The following is an 18,781-nucleotide window of genomic DNA, read 5'->3' as shown; positions in this document are numbered from 1 at the left end:
TCCGCCACGTCCCCCGTTTTATTTTTTACAATGGGTACAACCAAAGTTTCCATCAAATCTGAAGGCAGGTAAGTGTGACACAAACAAAGGTTAAAGAGCATCGCTAACACCCGCGGTAAATGAGGACCTGCACATCGTAAATGCTCGATGCTAAGACCATCATGACCCGGTGATTTACCTCGGGTCATTTTTTTAAGAACAGATTTAATAACGTTAGCTGTCACGACGGATCGAAATTCAAAATCTAGGTTCTTAACATCAGCATCACGACATGGAGGCCCCAATGAAGATGTAACTTGAAAATATCTTCCAAATATATTTGCTATCTCTTTTGGATTGGTCACGCCTTCGATGCTCACAGGTACACCAGGCCTGGCATTCATCCTGTTAGTGTGTTTCCAAAAGCTCTTAAAATCATGTTTAGAGTGGTGTTCTGCCATCAAGTCCATTTTCACCTGTTCTTGGTGGTTTTGACACCACTTTACTCTACCCTTAAAAACTTTACGTGCCGCGATCATGTCCTCAAAAATCGAGCCATTCGTTGGCTTTCCATACCACACCCACAAGTTGATCTTAACCCTGGCGTAACGGTGAGCCTCGGCCACATGTTTATTCCATCCTGCCAAAGGTTTACGTTTGGCTGTCCCATCTACATAAGACATAGTCGCGGACTCACACAAAATATTTACAATATCACGGTACATGCGGTCAATAATACTCTGGTGGTTGCAATCACTACAATATCTACTACTACAAACTTGCATTTCCACCGGAAAATCGATATATTTTAATTTAGAATTACATAAATCATGATACATACCAATCCGATCTTCAGTTCTCTCTCCCCAGATAACTTTGTTTAGTTCTAGTTTATTCAATACTGACTTTCGGCTAACTAAATTTATATCACAATTAATTACCATGGGGTAGTGATCAGACCAGTATACGTCATACTTTATGTATACATCAGTAACACAGGGCCAAGCAGCCTTGGTTACAAAGCAGTGGTCTAACCACCTTTGACAACCATGAGCATCGCTTATGAAAGTAAAGTTATCGGGTGAATTTAGTAACTTCTTTATGTCCGCACAATACCAATCTTGCTCATCCGCAAAAACCATAGCCTCACTGAAAAAACGCTCGCCAGGGTGCGCATTAAAATCGCCAAGAATGAATACGGACTCAACCCCACTTTCTTCAATAATAGCGCTAATCGAACTCAAGCAGTCAGTAAATTCCGGCACATTCTCAGCAGTGTCTATCGGCATGTATACACTGAGCACTAATACGGGTCGGTCGTTCGTCGTAATGTGTATTGCCGTAATTCGCGGGTTCGCACACGGTACTATCCTCACAGATTGAAACAATGTCTTACGCCATAAAAGCGCTACTCCTCCGTATGGTCTACCCTTTAACAGACCTGCCGATGTATCCACTGCAGACGTTCCTGTACTCCCAAAGTCCTCATGTATGCCAGCCAGGAAAGGTAGATCATGGGGCAGCAACCAAGTCTCCTGGAGCGCAATTATGTCAGCTAAGCCGCATAACTCTCTCACGCCGTCAATAGAACGCTTGATATTTTTACAGTTATAGGTTACTAAAGTTGTATTATTCATAACTAATTTGTATCTTTCTGTGCTGGACCATCGCTGGCCTTTTTATTTCTATAAGGCATAAACCTACGACAAATTATGCCGTCTGGCCACAGTTCATCATTTAAAAACAATGATAGTTTATGCTTTGGCACCATTAGTTTATATGCATTATAATTACGATCATTTTTCATTTTTATCTGTTGTAGCATTACTTTCTCATTTGTTTTTAATTGTATAAAATTAATTATGTCACTCTCCGACGTGTCTTTGTGAACATTTGAAACAAATAATGATATCTTTAAATCAGCTGATTTAAACTTATCTTCTGGTAGGATTTCAGCTTTCCCTCTTATACCTTCTGATCTGTACCTATACCTACTTTTCTTTCTCTCAACATGTATCCATTCAGAATCTATCGTATTCCGTTTTTCTTCATGTCTAACTACAGCCGCAAACGATTTGTTTATATTTACTTGAGCGCCGCTAATCGCCGAGGTAACAACAGTTAATTCTTTATCAGTCTCGTTTTTTGCTAAGTTCGTAGATAACCGGTCTGAGTAGTCAGCTGATACCGCACAGGTGTCCACCGCGCTCGATTCTTTTGTTGCTACAGGTTCCGCTGAGTGTTGTGGGAGCAAGACGCCATTCGAGCGCGTCTTAGACTTTAGATGCGAGGAAGAGTGAGACCGCAGATGACAAGTCGTTCGTGCGCTGCTAAAATCCTGCTTCACAGGCGTAACAACCGTTTGACTGTCAACGGATAAATTCATAAAACCGACCGGACCACTGTCCAACGGATTATGTGCACCTCTTCTTTTGTTTACGTTGAAATCGGCAACGTTAATTAATGACGCGTATCTCAAATCTTCAGATTCAGACTTGATACACTGTAATTGTTCAAGTGTGGCGTATGACTCTTTAATGTGTTTCACTTCGGTTTGCAGTATTATAATGTCTTTCAATAACCTACTCACATCTACGTGATCGAAAGTCACGGGGGGCAATTTTCGTAACTCACGATCGACAAAAATAGGTGTTTTCTCTGGATCTGTGTTCTTAAAAGTGCATATAATATCCTCGATGTCCTTTTGTTCCTTATTCTTACGCCGTGATATATTTCTTTGCGTCGTGGAGATCGATTTGAAAAGAAGCGCCTTTCCTTCATCAATTTCCGAGGTAGTAAACGCACTGACACACAAACGCACTATGCTTTCTTCGTCCATTATATTAATTTTATCTTGTACAAAGCATAATAGCTCGTTAATGACAATATTGCATTGTGAACACTTTAAAAACTCGGTAGTCATTTTTTCTGCACCCGCTCGCTTACACGATCGCGCGAAGACTCGAGTGCTAAAACCTGGTACCGAACAATAGCGTTTTTGAGTATCAGCGTAGCGGACGTCAGCCCAATCCGGTGAGTCAAAATGTTGAATGGATTTTAAACGTTCTAGCCGCGCTGGCTCTGTTTTTGGCGTGTCCGGATCTTTCACTGTAGTGTTGACATCGAAAGAAAATTCGTATTCCACGGAAGGATTGCTGTTGTGGGAAAGGTTTTGGGTAGATAATGTAGATATCCCGGGTTCTACATCAGTTTCCCCCTCACAGAATAGTTCTTCGCTGCTGTGAAGAGATAGAACATCTTCATTGCCTTCGCAAGGGGTTAGATCTTCGGGTGGATGAGTGTTGTGGGTCAGTGTGTTTCTATATATTAGGCCTAGCAAACAGTTTTGAATATTACTGACCTGTTCAACCAAATTGTTTATAAACCTCTGTATCGCTAACGCGGGGTCGTTTATTGGCTTCTCTGGGCATGGGAGAAGCCTGCCTTTTCGTGCCCGCTTGTAAGGTGGTTGGTTCCGGATTTACGAACTCGTCCATGTTGTTGAAATAATATGTCAGGACCTGTATTTCTACGATTGTAATAACGAACGGCAAGAGCCGTTAAATTTTAAAAATATTGATAGCTGTAAGTATAATACTTGGGGTATAAAATACCCCCAAGTGCCTGCCTGGTGGAGTAGGGGGCATGACAGAGATAGATGATGCTAGAAAAGGACAGGTATAGTAACCATCGACTAATCAGAGAAGAAACAGTGTTGCCACTCTCATAATTTAATATTATTAGGTTTCGAATAGCGGTACAGTTCTTTAATAGAAGACACGCATTTTTACTTGTCAAAATTTTTCAACCAGAAGTTACAAAAATATTTTTTTGAAAATTGGATTCTGCCATTGATATAATGAAGGCAGTATAATGTAATGTACCTTTGCATGCGCATTTAAAATAATAGCTGCTTGATATAGTCTGTGGGGATGTCAAATGTCATTGTCATTTAAGTCATCATTCAGCGTCTGTTTGTGATATTGGTTAAATGATTAAATTCCCGTTTCCCCATTACTTAATAAAAAATGAATGTGCAACCACGTAAATTAGATCCTCTCATTTCTTGTATTGTTCCCGTCTGCAAAAATACGGTAATGAAAAATCCCAACAAGCACTTTTTTTATGTACCGAAATCGGTGAGAGTGCAGTGGTGTTCCGCAGTAAATAAATCAATTGTTCCGAAATCTGGTAGTATATATAATATGCGAAGATCATTTAAATGTAAGTACATTACTATAAAATCAACAATTTAAATGTCTAATTATGGACATCTAACAGGAGCCATGAACTGTTTGTAACTAGTATGTTGTTCTGTTAATAAATCATTTTGTTCACAATTATGAATTTGTTTCAGCTAGAGGAAGATTTACTGAATTATAAGGACTGGGTAGAGAATAAAGTAACAAAGCCAAGGCTTAAACCTGAAATGCCTGTAATGTTAAGGAATATTGGACTGGATCTTAGCAGTGTCATGCCTTCTGGATTAAACTGGGAAGAACCTGTGCCAGCTACACAAGATAAAGGTATTCAGTGTGTGCCTTACTACAGTAATAAAACTGTGCAAGTTATGCCAACCATGGCCAGTAGGTCAGTTGGAACAAAGCTTGCAAAAATGCCACACACGAACCTATCCTTACTGAAGAGGAATCATCGGAGGGACACAATCCATCTGCACTAGGTAGCACAACTGAATTTTCAGGACAGGAGAGTACTAGTGAACTTGAAGTTCAAGAAACTTTGGAAAATAGTGATTGGCACATTGTTAATACCCAGAATAAACTTAAAAAAATCTAAATCTTTTAAGGGGCAATGAATACATTTTTACAATAAAATTCCCATCGACATTCAAATTTACATTTGAACAGTTTTAAGATAGTAATAAAACAGAAACTTCGTAAAAAAGGTTACCTATTATTGAAAGATTAGTGATTATTTAGATGATATGAATACATGGGATTAATTGTCAGGGAACTGGTATTAGGCAGCCTAATTACTAAATTGTATAACAATATTTTAAGGTTTTTCTTGCAGCTTCTTTTCTCCGGCTATACAAGTTGAGAAGCTATAGTAGTTTTAAGCGGTTGGATCATACGTTCATTATGTAAAAAAATATGATACAAAGTGAAATGATGATACAAAAAATTAAATCAATAATAATTGTTATTGAATACATACAGTGTATATACAAATAGGCTTTTTTATACAAATTCGTACCTATTAGGATAATGATTATCAGTCTTCTTCTTCAATAATCAATCTTCTTCTTCATCAGAAATAATAACTTGATCTAAAAAGGCAGCAGGGGGTTGAATGGGGATTTCTTGGTGCCGAGCCCATCCCATATACCAAACTATGCACATGACATGAGCACAGCACCCGAGTTTCCGTTTTCCAACTATACAGCTGCAATAGTGACCGACAAGTTTATTTTTGCTTTCCAAACTAATATCTAGCAAGATATATACAAAATAAATTCCGTTGCTCTGCTGCCTCGAGTATATTTTAGCTCTTGTCAGCCAAGGATCAGAAGCTACTATGTTGTATTGATTTAAATTATAGTCAACTTCAAAATCTTCATACACTTCAACGAAAACCGTTCCGTTTTCTTTTAGGTGTTCGCCAAAGTAGCTTCTTGCCTGCGTCACTTGATACGGCCCCAGAAACATTATCACCAGATCCTCATATGATAAGATGGGAAACTGTTCAAAGCATTCACTTGAGTTTATAGCTTGGAAAGCGGCTCTGCGTTGATTTAAATTGTTTTGTATTACTAACTCGCACAGATAGTTTGGGGCGTCGTGCTTAATGTTATATTTCGTTGATTATTTCATTTACGAGTGGGTGATCTGTCACCCGTTTTCCGGAGGCATTTATCAGGCCGAAAGCAATCCTCACATCCTCTTTTAAATGTGGCATATTCGGTCTTGCGTAGTTAGCTGGAAACGATAATAATACTGTTCCAACAATAATGAAGCAAGTACGTCACATTTAGACTGCGTTTCCACCAGTAACATGCTAGATTCTACGTTGCATATAATACAATCGGATTCATTGTGCCGATCAGAATCAGGCCCAATTATCTGATTGGTGGATATTAAACCTAGCAATGTAGCACATGTCAGATGAAAAAACAGCCTTACCGTTGTGCTTGCATTAATATGAACTGATTACTCTCTACTGTTACAAAAAAATGAACATATCATTTATTATACATATAAGTGGTAATAGTTGGCTATAAAATCTATTGAAAACGTATCTCTGGCTTATTATAATAGAATTAAGTTCACGACTTTCTGTTAAAAATGTTTTGCTTTGATTACACTTCGTCTAAGACGCTACATAATGAAAGAGCTTCGATAAAGTGGGATATTTCCATACACGAATTTTTTTCATATGACATTTCGATTATGAAAAGCACGATTGAGAAACGAGCCGAATTAAATTACTGACCAGGGACTATAATATAGATACCAGGTACACTGCATACTGAGATTTTGTATTTTTCAATGTTCAAGTAAGATACTTAGCTCTCGATCGTAAAATAAGTGGCGAGCATAATTCAGGATGGGGTGCCTCGCAATATAATCTTCAGTTGTCAAGTAAGACTGTATAGGATGCCGAGATCTTCGGCGCGGGCCACGAACAGTGCTTACACCACAAAAAAAAACATTGCCAGGTACCAACATGACTGGACATCTTGCCAAGATAACAACAGCAAATTCAACAATAACACTAACAAAGTAAACAAAAATACTAACAAACTCAACAGGAATATTAACAAACTCAACTGTGGTAACAAATACAACAGAATGAACAGGATAGAGTCTCAGAACAGAGAAAAGCGCGTGCGCACGTTGAAGATCAAAGTGGCAAACTGACTGAAAGTTCATCCGGTTGCCAATCGTCCTATTGTATTTATTTTATGATGTTGTCTCACTCATACTTACTGTTACGGACAGCCGAGAAGAGGAGGTCGCGGGCTAAGAAAATTCACGCACGACTCGCTAATTACGTCACGAAACAGAGGAGCGACGCGGGGAGCGGTGCGGGGAGCGACGCGGGGCATGGCGCGGGGAGCGACGCGAGGAGCGGATACATGGCGCGGCGCTCCTGATTGGCCGACGTAATGCGCGCACAGCCTGCTAGTTCCGGACCGAAAATTCCCAATAAGAATCCGATTGGACACGACACGAATTACTTCTTCTCTACTTCTCACTGAGATCTATCTTATCTTATCTTATCTTTAATGTGGTTTGACAAATAAACCGGATCTTCACTTGCACCGCGGGTTTTCTTCAGTCCCAGCAAATAAAATCTGCATAAGCAACAGCGGTGGTCCTTCGTCGTCGGATAGAAGAAACCTGAATACTCAAGAAAGAAGACGAACCCTCAAGAAAGAAGACGAATTCTCAAGAAAGAAGACGAACCCTCAAGAACGAAGACGAATTCTCAAGAAAGAAGGCCTACTCTTAATACGGAAAAAAGAAGAGGAAGTCTCAAGAGAGAAGAGGAAGTCAGAAGAGGGAAGAGGAAGTCTGAAGAGGGAAGAGGAACAATCAAGAACCGCAAGACTGAAGATTGGTCTAACATCGATATAAAAACATCGATATATTCTTAATTTCAACTTCTAGTTTCAACGTCCTAATTTCAACAAGGTAGCGCAGTCTTGTCCGCCTAACGGTGCCAACGGGAGGCTGTGTGCACATCATACGCCCGTTAGGACGGAAAAGTGACTCCTTGAAGCGGGAGTCGCTACTCGCACAGCCTTTTTCGAGGTTACGAGTTAGCCGTATAGCCTTTTTCGAGGCTGCGGTAGCTTCTGGCTTACGCCGAAGAATGCCCATCACGAGGAGCAAGAAGACCTTTGAAGCTAGAGAGAACACCTTTGAAGCTAGAGAGAACACCTTTGAAGCTAGAGAGAACACCTTTGAAGTCAGAGAGAAGACCTTTGAAGATAGAGAGAAGTCCGCGCCCGCCTCCGCCGCGCCAATGGTACTCATCGAGAGAGACACGGCCGCGCTCCCGCGCACCACGACGTCAGCCATGCACATCGATGAACAGCCTGCCAGCACGTCGGCAGCGTCCGCGAACACGGTTGTCCCGCAACGACGACTCGTCACGTCCACGGAAGGGGGGCAGGTGCAAGTCCCGCCTGTCAGAGCAAGTAACCGCTCCGTGCGATCGATACGCTCCACAGCAAGTACGACGGCGCGCATCAGACAAGCCGAGCTCGACGCGGAGATACAATTAGCTGAAATGAAACAGCAGGAACTCCGTCTAGAAGCCATCAAGGTCAAGGCGAAACTTGAACGGAGCGTCGCAATGATAAGGGAAGAAAGCGAAAGAGGAAGCCAAATCGATGAACAGGAAATCGCCGCTGAAACGCACACGGAGGAACAGCAACGCGTCCACGACTGGTTGATTGAAATGGAATACAGCCAGCCGCGGGGGGAGGGACGACGCCCGCCTAAGCACAGTATGGAGCCTGTTCTATGCGCGAGAAACTCGCACGCGAGCGAGCGAGATGGAAGATGGAATCGAGAGGCACGAGGGAAAGAGACGGAACTACGCCCGCCTAGCCCTATTCCTAATCAACGTACGAGCTTTCATGCGACGAATAAAGAAGAGGACACGGTCGATAGAATAGCACAAGCGCTAGAAAAGATCGTGAATAAACGTCCGGTGCCTCGCCGAGCCCACGAGCTACCTACGTTCAGCGGCGCCGCGACGGAATGGCTACCCTTCAAGGCGGCCATGCGGGATTCTACGACGATGTACAAGTATTCCGACTACGAGAACCTCGCACGGCTACGGAACTGTCTACGAGGGAAAGCACAGGAGACAGTCGCCGCGCTACTATACTCGGCGACTAGCCCCGACGAGATTATGCGAACACTGGAGCAATGTTTTGGAAGACCAGAGATGTTGATCGAACGAGCGTTGGAAGATATAAAGAAGTTACCTAAGTCCGGTACGTCCGCGGGCGAATTGAACACCCTCGCGGTCAAGTTAAAGAACATCGTATGCGTATTAGGTGGCGTCGATGAAAGAGGATATCTCCGAAACCCCATGCTCACACGAGAGGTCATCGAGAAGCTAAGCCCACATCTCAAGTCTAGGTGGTATGACTTCGCCTACGAACACGGAGACCCATCGGAAGCCGAGATAGCAACCCTGTCAAGAATTTTGGAACGTGAGGTCGACCGTGCGATGCGATTTTCATACGCCACATCGCCCCAGTCGCTGAAGGAGACTTTCAACAATCAAGAAAAGAAGTCGTTTTCATGTGAAAGGCCACGTAAAGACGTGAAAGTCTACGCAACCACTGAAACACCCACCGCACCGACCGTCGAGAGAGAAAAGGAAGCCGTCACAAAACGATGTCTATGCTGCGGCGGCAACCACGACGTACCCGATTGTAAGAAATACAAGAGGATGACGGTCAACGAACGATGGCAGTGGGTGAAAGAAGAGAAAATATGCTTCAAGTGCATCAACGGAAAGCACAGGAGATTCACATGTAAAGCAAAGAGGTGCGGAATAGAAAACTGTCTCTTACCTCACCACAGTACGTTGCATATGGACACGTCGCCCGCCGCAGCTACTCAACCGAAGTCACCGCCAGTAAACGAGGAAAATGTCTTGTCCGCGTCGGCCACTACAAGCGGCCCGGTCAAGGTGTTACTGAAGGTGTGCCCGGTATTGAAGAGGTACGCGCTACTAGACGAAGGCGCTACCATCACGCTCATGGACGAAGGCCTAGCGAACGACCTCGGCGCCAGAGGACATGTGAGCCCGCTACACATACACGGTGCCACAGCGAGTCAAAAGGAGACGCAAAGTCGTATCGTCAAGATTGAAGTACGAGGCCAACATGAAGAGCAGTTTCACGACATCACCGCCCACACGGTGAAACAACTTACGATCGGAAGCCAGACGGTGAAAAGGAAGTTCATCGAATACGAACACTTGAAGCACCTACCACTCGATGACATGAGTTACGAATCGGCGCGCCCGAGCCTACTGATCGGCGCCGACAACTGGCATCTGATTAGAATCAGAATCAGAATCATTTATTCAACGTAATTATCATGGATAAACTTGTTGAAGGTCAATGTAACATTTTTGAATTTACGTCATTTCGCAAGGTGTTATGGCTGAGGAGAAGAAATGACAAGAAACTGCAACAGCAACACATCTTTTAAATCAATGAGGGTACATTACAAGTTATTTAATAACTAGAGGAACACATTCAATACCAGACATTTTTATCATTTAGGTAATCATTAATCTTATAATAGGCTTTTTTACATAAAGTAAGCTTCACGTGAGCTTTAAATTTGTTCTCTGACAAATTTAAAATATTATCTGGTATTTTATTGTAAAAACGTATACATAACCCCAAAAAAGATGAATTTAATTTACTTAATCTAGAATTTTGAACAACAATTTTATTTTTATTCCTTATATTGTAAGTATGCCTTTCACAGTTTCTCGGAAGGAGAGATACATTTTTACGCACATACATAATGTTTTCATAAATATATTGACTTGCGACCGTCAGTATATTTATTTCTTTAAACAGCTCCCTTAAAGGAACTTATCTCGAAGGAAATCCTCATCGGCAAACGCTACGAGCCCATCGCATCACGCACCGAGCTGGGATGGACGATACCATGGCACGGTGCCGCGGAGCTTGTACCGAGGGGAGGATCAACTAGTCCTCCACGTACACGCCAAGACGGAAAAAGACGTGAGGAACTTCGCTAATGAAGATGAGGAATTAAACGCGCTCATCAAAACACACTACGACGTCGACGCCCTAGGAATTGCCTTGATAAGGAAGCCGAGGAAGGCCGAAGAGAGAGCGATCGACATCTTCAATAAAACCATCGAACGAGTCAACGGAAGATATCAAGTGGGCCTGCCATGGAGAGACGAGCAACTAGTCATGCCGCCCAGCTATGAGATGGCTTTCAGGAGACTGCGGACTATCGAGAGGAAGATGGATCAGTCCCCCGAATTCCAGGCAGCCTACACAAGCCAGATAGAGAACCTACTCACGAAGGGATACGCCGCAGTAGCTAACGGAGACGTGAGAGACAACGAAAAGTCATGGTACCTACCTCACTTCGCCGTGACGAACCCTAACAAGCCAGGGAAGGTACGCCTAGTCTTCGACGCAGCCGCCAAGTCGAGAGGAGAGAGCCTGAACGATCACCTCCTAGATGGACCCAACTTACTGCGAGCCTTACCGGGAATTCTCTATCGCTTCCGGGAGAAAGAGGTCGCCGTCACCGCCGACATACGTGAGATGTTTTTACAAGTAAAGATTCGCCCTGAAGATCGACCGGGTCAAATGTTCCTGTGGAGAGGTAACGAACGAAAGAAGCCACCCACTGTAGGTGGTTTCATAATTATTATTTTTATATGTAGGTACCTTTATTTTGAATAAATATTTAGTCTCTGCCCAACACCGGAGTTTGATTGACGCAATTCCCATCATAACAAAACATGGCCCAGTTACGCTCGAAATAAATACGTTTTAAGGAAAATAATAGTGATTTAAGAAGATTAAACAGTGAAGTAAAAAACTGAAGTGAGAAAAATAGAAGGATGGAGACCGTATTACAACCGCCGCCACAGTTCATTTTTGAAAATAGTTTAGTGAATGTGACATCAGGGAATTTATGTACAGAGTGGGAAAAATGGAAATCAGCGTTCAATATTTTTATTTATTATGAAGCTTGCGAATTATCAAAGAAAGATCCGAAAGTGCAAATAAATATATTGCTACATATTATTGGTGATAAATGTCGCGAAATTTACGATCAATTTACGGGGGAGTCAAAAACAATAAAAGATGTACTGCTGAGATTTGATCAATTTTTCATACCGAAAAAGAATCTAGCTGTAGAAAGGCAGAAGTTTTTTAAAAGAGACCAACAGGAAATGGAGTCAATTGAACAATATGCATTTGAACTAAACAAAATAGCATCCAAATGTGATTTCCAAAGTTTAAAGAACGACCTCGTCTGTAGTAGATTAATTTGTGGAATTCAAGATGTTTCACTATCAGAACGATTATTAAGAGAACCGGACATTACACTTACAAAAGCAGTGGAAATATGTAAATTAGCAGAAATGTCGAGAATGCAAGCCATGAGTATTAAGTCGGAGAATCATCAAGTACATGAAATAAAACAAGAAAGAACCCAAAATGAAGGTAGGTGCTCGGATATTCACGCCGTCACTAGTCGTCGTCGTCCGTTATCAGCGCGGGGCCGCGGTCGTCCTGTTCAACCGCCGCCGCCTCCCGCGCAACCGCCCGCGCGTAATAATCGTGAATCATCGACGATGTATCGCCCTCAAGATAATGACTCCAGACAAACACGTGCTAATAACTGTGGATATTGTGGTAAAATACATAGAAGAAATGATTGCCCAGCCTACGGGCAGCGGTGTATGAAGTGTCGACGTTTAAATCATTTTGCCCGTATGTGTCGGGTGTACACCGTGCAGGAAGAGTCCTCTGATCAGGCAAGTCATCATTGTTTACATAATAGTAGTCGGTTTTGTAGCGATTGGGTAGTTGATTTGAATGTAAACGGTCATGATATACGTTTTAAATTAGACACTGGGGCTGATGTAAATGTTTTACCTAGACGTTATTTGACAAAAATAAATTTAACTGAAAATGATTTAACTACGTCCTCGACGCGATTACAGGGTTATTCTGGTGTAAATATTGATGTCGTAGGAAAATGTTATTTGAAAATAAAATATAATAATAACCAATATTGTCTAAAATTTATTATTGCTGATGTAGACTCACCTCCAGTGCTAAGTAAAAGTTCGTGTGAGGAGCTAAGGTTAATTAAAAGGATTTCATTATTAACAGAAAATGATAATAGTAAAAAAATACTAGATAAATATCCGGATGTGTTTATTGGAATAGGTTGCTTGCCAGGAGAATACAAAATTCAGTTGAGAGATGATGTTTCGCCGGTAATTCATGCACCTAGAAAGCTGCCAATTGCCATTAGAGAACAAGTAAAAAGTAAATTAGATGAAATGGAAAGGGATGGGATAATTGCCAAGGTAGAAGGACCTACAGATTGGGTGAACAGTTTGACAGTTGTAAAAAAACCTAATGGTGATTTGCGTTTGTGTTTAGACCCACTGGACCTTAATAATGCAATAAAACGTGAGCACTTTAAATTACCTACCTTTGAAGAAATAACTGCTAACTTAATGGGTGCAAAATTCTTTAGTACTTTGGATGCTAAGCAAGGTTTTTGGCAGGTAAAGTTACACCAAGAAAGCACAGATTTGTGTACTTTTAATACGGTGTTCGGTAGGTACAAGTTTTTACGATTACCGTATGGCATATCATCAGCTTCAGGGGTATTTCATAAAAGATTATACGAGCATTTTGATGATATTGAAGGGGTGGTATTGTTTGTTGATGATTTGTTGATATATGGACCAACGAAAGAGATACATGATGAACGTCTACGTAAGGTACTAAACAGATGTCAAGAAATAAACATCAAATTAAACAAAGAAAAATGTAAAATTGGATTAACAGAGATAAAATATTTGGGACATAAAATAACTAAAAATGGCATTTATCCAGATGATTCACACGTTATTGCAATTAAAAATATGCCAAGTCCAAGGAATATAAAAGATTTAGAAAGATTTTTGGGGTTAGTAACATATGTAAGTAATTTTGTGCCAAACTTTTCGGAAAAAACATCAGTATTAAGAGAATTATTAAAAAAGGACGTAGAATGGCATTGGAACACGAACCAGGAACAGTGTTTTGAGGAAATAAAGAAATGTTTATCCAATCGGCCCGTCTTACAATATTATGATATGGAAAAGCCTATAATATTATCAGTAGACGCGAGCAAAAACGGATTGGGAGCATGTTTATTGCAGAACAACTTGCCAGTGTTTGTGAAAAAACTGATATGTTTAGAGCAAGTAAAACGTCTATTCACAGTAGGAACTGGTTTATTACTGATCGCTGTAGGTACAATCGACATGACTCGATACAATTCACAACAGGTTACGTACTTATACACCAATCCTCCCCTTTTAATTTTCAAGCCTAAAATAGAAAAAACAATATAAGTTAGAAAAACTTTTTAAAATCCAATTCCTTATTACGAGGTCTTAGATGGCGGTGAACAGGTGCCGGTGGCGTTTCAACAACCTGATCGCCGACGGCCTCCGTTGGCTCAGTTTGGAGAGCCATAGGCGTGCTCTCCGCCTCAGCCTGCACTTCGTCCCCGACAACATCCACCGCCTCCTCCCACACATCAGTCTCTTGAATATTACTGGGTGTATCCACTGACACTCCGAAGTTTTGTGAGGCTGGTGATGTCGCAGAGGACGTCGCTGGCTCTGACAATGGCGCAGAATGACTATCCTCATTTGATAGTGTTCGTTCCCCCGTCAGGGGTACACCAGTATATTTTAAAATTTGATCAACGTGCCTCTTACAAACTACCCCGTAATCATTTACATAAATTTCAAATAATCTGTTGCCTAACTTTGCTGTAATAGTTCCATGAGTCCACATTTCTTTTCTTCCAATATACCATTTTAGCCATACAAAACTTCCTACATCAAACTGTCTACTTGGTTTTAATGTTGTCGCATCCCTTAATCTGTCATTAGTTAAACTATCATTTTTACATGGTAAAATTAAATCCAACCTAGAACGCAAGTCTCTGCCCAACATTAGTTTTGCGGGTGTAACCCCCGTCGTACAATGGACTGTATTTCGATAATCGAATAAAAACTTGTATAATTTGTTTTCTATTTCATTTACAGGTGTTTCCTCTTTAAAAATACATTTTAACATCTTTTTACAAGTTTTGACTGAATTCTCAGCTTGTCCGTTACTACTAGGATGGTATATTGGAGAAGTTACATATTGAATCCCGTTAAATTTGCAAAAAATTTTGAATTCCCATGAATTAATTTTGACATCATTATCTGACACTATAGTAGTCGGTACACCGTACCTTGAGAATAAATATTTTAATTTATTTATTAATGAACGAGTCGAAGTGCCGCAATTCATGACTAAACATTCTACCCATTTGCTATACGCATCAATGACGATGAGATATATCTTGGAACCTATAGTCATATAATCAATGTGCAGCCGCTGCCAGGCGGCGGCGGGGCGCGGCCAGGGCGCGGGCGGCGCACGCGGCGGTGCGCTGCGCGTGTGGCTGCACGTCGCACACGCACTCACACATCGCTCAATGTCTTTATCAATGCCCGGCCACCACATGCGACTCCGTGCATTATGTTTAGTCTTTACAATTCCAAAATGCCCTGAATGTAATTCTTTTAGCATTCTATCGTGATATATTGCCGGTATAATGACCCTATGACTCCTAAATAAACATTCGTTATTTAATTCAAGATCTGTTTTGCATTGGAAATAAGGCAATATAGAAGGACACGTTATTTTACGCGGCCAACCGTTTTTTACGTAATTAATTACCGTCTGTAAGATGTAATCACGACGCGTTGCATCTTTTATGTTGTCAAATGATACCGGCTCAATACTTTCATCTAAAAACTTAATAAACATTGACGTATCGACATCTTCCCAATGATTATCATGTTTATTTAATGGCATGGACGCGCGCGAAAAATAATCAGCCACAATATTATTTTTGCTACATATGTATTGAACATTGTAGTTATATGCAGACAAAATTAACGCATATCTTTGTAACCTAGATGCGGCCATAACGGATATTCCAGACTTTTTCCCGAATATTGACAGCAACGGTTTGTGATCTGTCTTCAGTATAAAAGGCTCGAGTCTTCCATAAAGATACTGGTGAAAATGTTTCACCCCAAATACAATAGCGGTCGCCTCTTTATGTATCTGGCTGTAATTGCACTCACTGGAGGACAACGATCTAGAAGCAAACGCCAGCGGGCGCTCCACGTCATCACGGCCGCGCTGCGACAGCACGGCACCCAAACCGGTTGGGCTTGCATCCACCGACAGTATCAGCTGAGCGGTCGGATCGAAATGACTCAACACTCGCTCTGATGACAATTCGCTTTTAATACGATCAAACGCACTCTGTTGTCTTTCGCCCCATTGCCACTGTACACGCGCTTTTAATAGTTCATGCAGGGGATGTAAAATTGAAGATGCATTAGGTACGAAATTCCTGTAGTAATTTATTACTCCAAGAAATCTTTTTAATTCTAATACATTACTAGGACACGGAGCTTTTACTATAGCATCAATTTTACTCGAGCATGTTTTTAAACCAAACCTGTCAATCACGTAACCTAAATACGTTACGGAAGGTTGGAAGAAAACGCATTTTTGCCGTTGGAGTCTCAGTCCCGCATCTCGTAATCTACATAACACTTCACGCAGCCGCGCCAAATGAGTTTGTTTATTAGGACCGGTTACGCATACGTCATCGAGCCAACAGCTGACTCCTTCGATCCCCATTAATAATGTTTCCATTGAACGTTGGAATATTGCAGGTGCGTTTGCGAGGCCATACACTAGCCGAGTATATTTGAATAACCCTTTGCTAGTGCTAATTGTGGTTAACTCCTGTGATGATTCGGATAACTGGAACTGATTATATGCATTACTGAGATCTAGTTTTGTATAACGTTCACCCCCTCCGATTTTGGCAAAAACCTCTTCGATGCGCGGAAGTGGATATTTATCTATTTTAAGATCTTTATTTAGCGTAATTGAGTAATCGCCCGCAATACGTATTTTTCCATTTTCCTTCATAACAGGAACAATAGGCGTCGCATACTTTGAATAACTAACCGGTTGCAATATTCCTAAACCCACTAATCGGTCAATCTCCCCTTCTACTTGTTTCTTCAAAGCAAATGGGACAGTTCTCGGCTTAAAAAATTTTGGTGTTGCTTCTTCCTTCAAATGTAATTCAACTTTAAACTTATTAAAACAACCTAACTCATCCATAAATAGTTCCGAATATTCGTCCTGTAATTGTTGCACTTCTCTCATGTGAACCTCCGAGCTAACGTAATTGTTATTTGTAATAGAAAATTGTATTTGGAACTTGGTCATAAAATCACGCCCCAGCAACGGCGGCCCACCATTTTTAATAACATATATTTTTAATGTTTTTGTAAACCCTGAATAGGTGACGTTTGCTTCAAAATATCCTAACGGCATAATTTTATGACCCGTATACATACACATCTTTAAATCGCTCATTTGCAATCGTTCCTTAACAAAATACATATTATATAACTTATCAGAAATGACAGTAGCACTTGACCCCGAATCTAATTCCATCTTAAGATCTATGTTTTTAACAGTAATCGGAACTATAATAGGGGATTGATTTACCGACCTTAAGTTAAACATTTGGCACTCGACGCAGTCGTGCGGTTCGGCTTCTTCCACTGGCGACGACTGTGGTGACATCGACGAATCAGCGGTCACATCAATGTTGTTAACGCGAATCGAATTTTTATTTTTACAAACTTTAGATAAATGGCCCTTTACACCACATATACGGCAACGGTAGTTTTTATATTTACACTTATCGGAAGCATGATTTTTCATTCCACATACTCCACAACGTAACGCGGTATCATGGTGTCGTGACGCCTGTGCCGGCGCGCCGCCTGTCGCGGGTCGTGTTGTCACTCGGAACACAGGCTCGGGCTTCACCTGTAACTGCTCGCGGGCGTGCCGCGCACACGCCGCCTGCTGCGCCACCTCCACGGCCTTCGCGAATGAGAGCGTAGTCGCGTCTTGCTCAAACAGCCGATCCCGTTCGGGTCCCGGGTTCATGCCCAGCACGAACTTGTCTTTTAGCAACATCTCTAGCGCACTGCTGAAATCGCAATGAATGGCTAGTCCTCGTAACCGCGCTGACCATTCTTCTACGCTTTCCCCCGGCGATCTTCTGGCCCCATAAAACTTCGCCCTATCGGCGAACGTACTTCTTTTTGCCTTGAAATGACCGTTTAGAGCAGTAACCAGCTCCGTGTAACTTGCCTTTTCCAGTGCCTGCGGATGTACTAAATTACGCGCTAGGCGATAGGTATCATCCCCCAAGTGTGTCAACAACAAGGCACTCTTGCTCTCCTCCTTAATATTAGCCGCATTCAATATTAAGAATTGTTGCATGCGACCGTGAAATATTTCCCAATCTTGGGTATTATGGTCAAAAACTCCAAGATTCCCAAATAAGGCACTCATCTTCCTCGAAGTGGGTAGAATTTACCTCGTCGGCCACTGATATGTTTAGAGCAAGTAAAACGTCTATTCACAGTAGGAACTGGTTTATTACTGATCGCTGTAGGTACAATCGACATGACTCGATACAATTCACAACAGGTTACGTACTTATACACCAGTTATGCTTCAAAATCACTAACCAAAACGGAGCAAGCATACGCACAAATCGAAAAGGAACTATATGCCTGTGTTTTCGCCTGCGAAAGGTTTTACATGTATATTTACGGTAGGACAGACGTAATAATAGAAACGGATCACAAACCACTTGTTACCATAATAAACAAACCGTTGAACAGTGCTCCACCCCGATTGCAGCGAATGCTTATGCGATTACAGCCATACACTTTCAAACTTGTTTACAAGCCAGGCAAATATCTACATATAGCCGACGCGCTATCACGTGCAGTAGCACCGGGCCCAAACGCACCCACACAGCCGCGCGACCATCTCGATGCGCAAGCGCAAGTGTGTGCGCTAACCGCGAGTAATCCGCTTACT

General features: G+C 41.7%; 2 protein-coding genes across 2 annotated transcripts; one reads left to right on the top strand and one right to left on the bottom strand.

The window, feature by feature from the left end:
• The first annotated feature begins 1,366 nt into the window (after positions 1-1,366).
• On the top strand, positions 1,367-12,320 carry LOC126381066 (uncharacterized). The gene is made up of 5 exons (XM_050030608.1): positions 1,367-1,486; positions 4,337-4,505; positions 7,895-10,025; positions 10,594-11,383; positions 12,240-12,320. Exons 1-5 carry the CDS (start codon positions 1,367-1,369, stop codon positions 12,318-12,320), a joined length of 3,291 nt encoding a protein of 1,096 aa, XP_049886565.1.
• Positions 12,321-13,962: 1,642 nt separating this feature from the next.
• On the bottom strand, positions 13,963-18,314 carry LOC126381033 (uncharacterized). Its single transcript, XM_050030592.1, has 2 exons — positions 17,388-18,314; positions 13,963-14,101 (listed from the first exon to the last, which is right to left on the bottom strand). Exons 1-2 carry the CDS (start codon positions 18,242-18,244, stop codon positions 14,089-14,091), a joined length of 870 nt encoding a protein of 289 aa, XP_049886549.1. The 5' UTR covers positions 18,245-18,314; the 3' UTR covers positions 13,963-14,088.
• Between the last annotated feature and the right edge of the window lie 467 nt (positions 18,315-18,781).

Source organism: Pectinophora gossypiella, unplaced genomic scaffold (genome assembly GCF_024362695.1).
Source record: "Pectinophora gossypiella unplaced genomic scaffold, ilPecGoss1.1 Pgos_34, whole genome shotgun sequence".
NCBI classification, from domain to species: Eukaryota; Metazoa; Arthropoda; class Insecta; order Lepidoptera; family Gelechiidae; genus Pectinophora; species Pectinophora gossypiella.
Note: the sequence above shows the minus strand (reverse complement) of the source record. Positions and strands in the feature narration are given on the sequence as shown.

What these genes read in the sequence shown, in the direction of transcription:
- LOC126381066 (XM_050030608.1), top strand. Translation starts at nt 1,367, where the DNA reads ATGTCTTACGCCATAAAAGCGCTACTCCTCCGTATGGTCTACCCTTTA. An exon ending in GCCAGCTACACAAGATAAAG is followed by an intron (nt 4,506 to 7,894) that starts GTATTCAGTGTG and finishes ACACCTTTGAAG; the next exon opens with CTAGAGAGAACACCTTTGAA. An exon ending in AACGAAAGAAGCCACCCACT is followed by an intron (nt 11,384 to 12,239) that starts GTAGGTGGTTTC and finishes CGCCGTCACTAG; the next exon opens with TCGTCGTCGTCCGTTATCAG.
- LOC126381033 (XM_050030592.1), bottom strand. Translation starts at nt 18,244, where the DNA reads ATGAGTGCCTTATTTGGGAATCTTGGAGTTTTTGACCATAATACCCAA.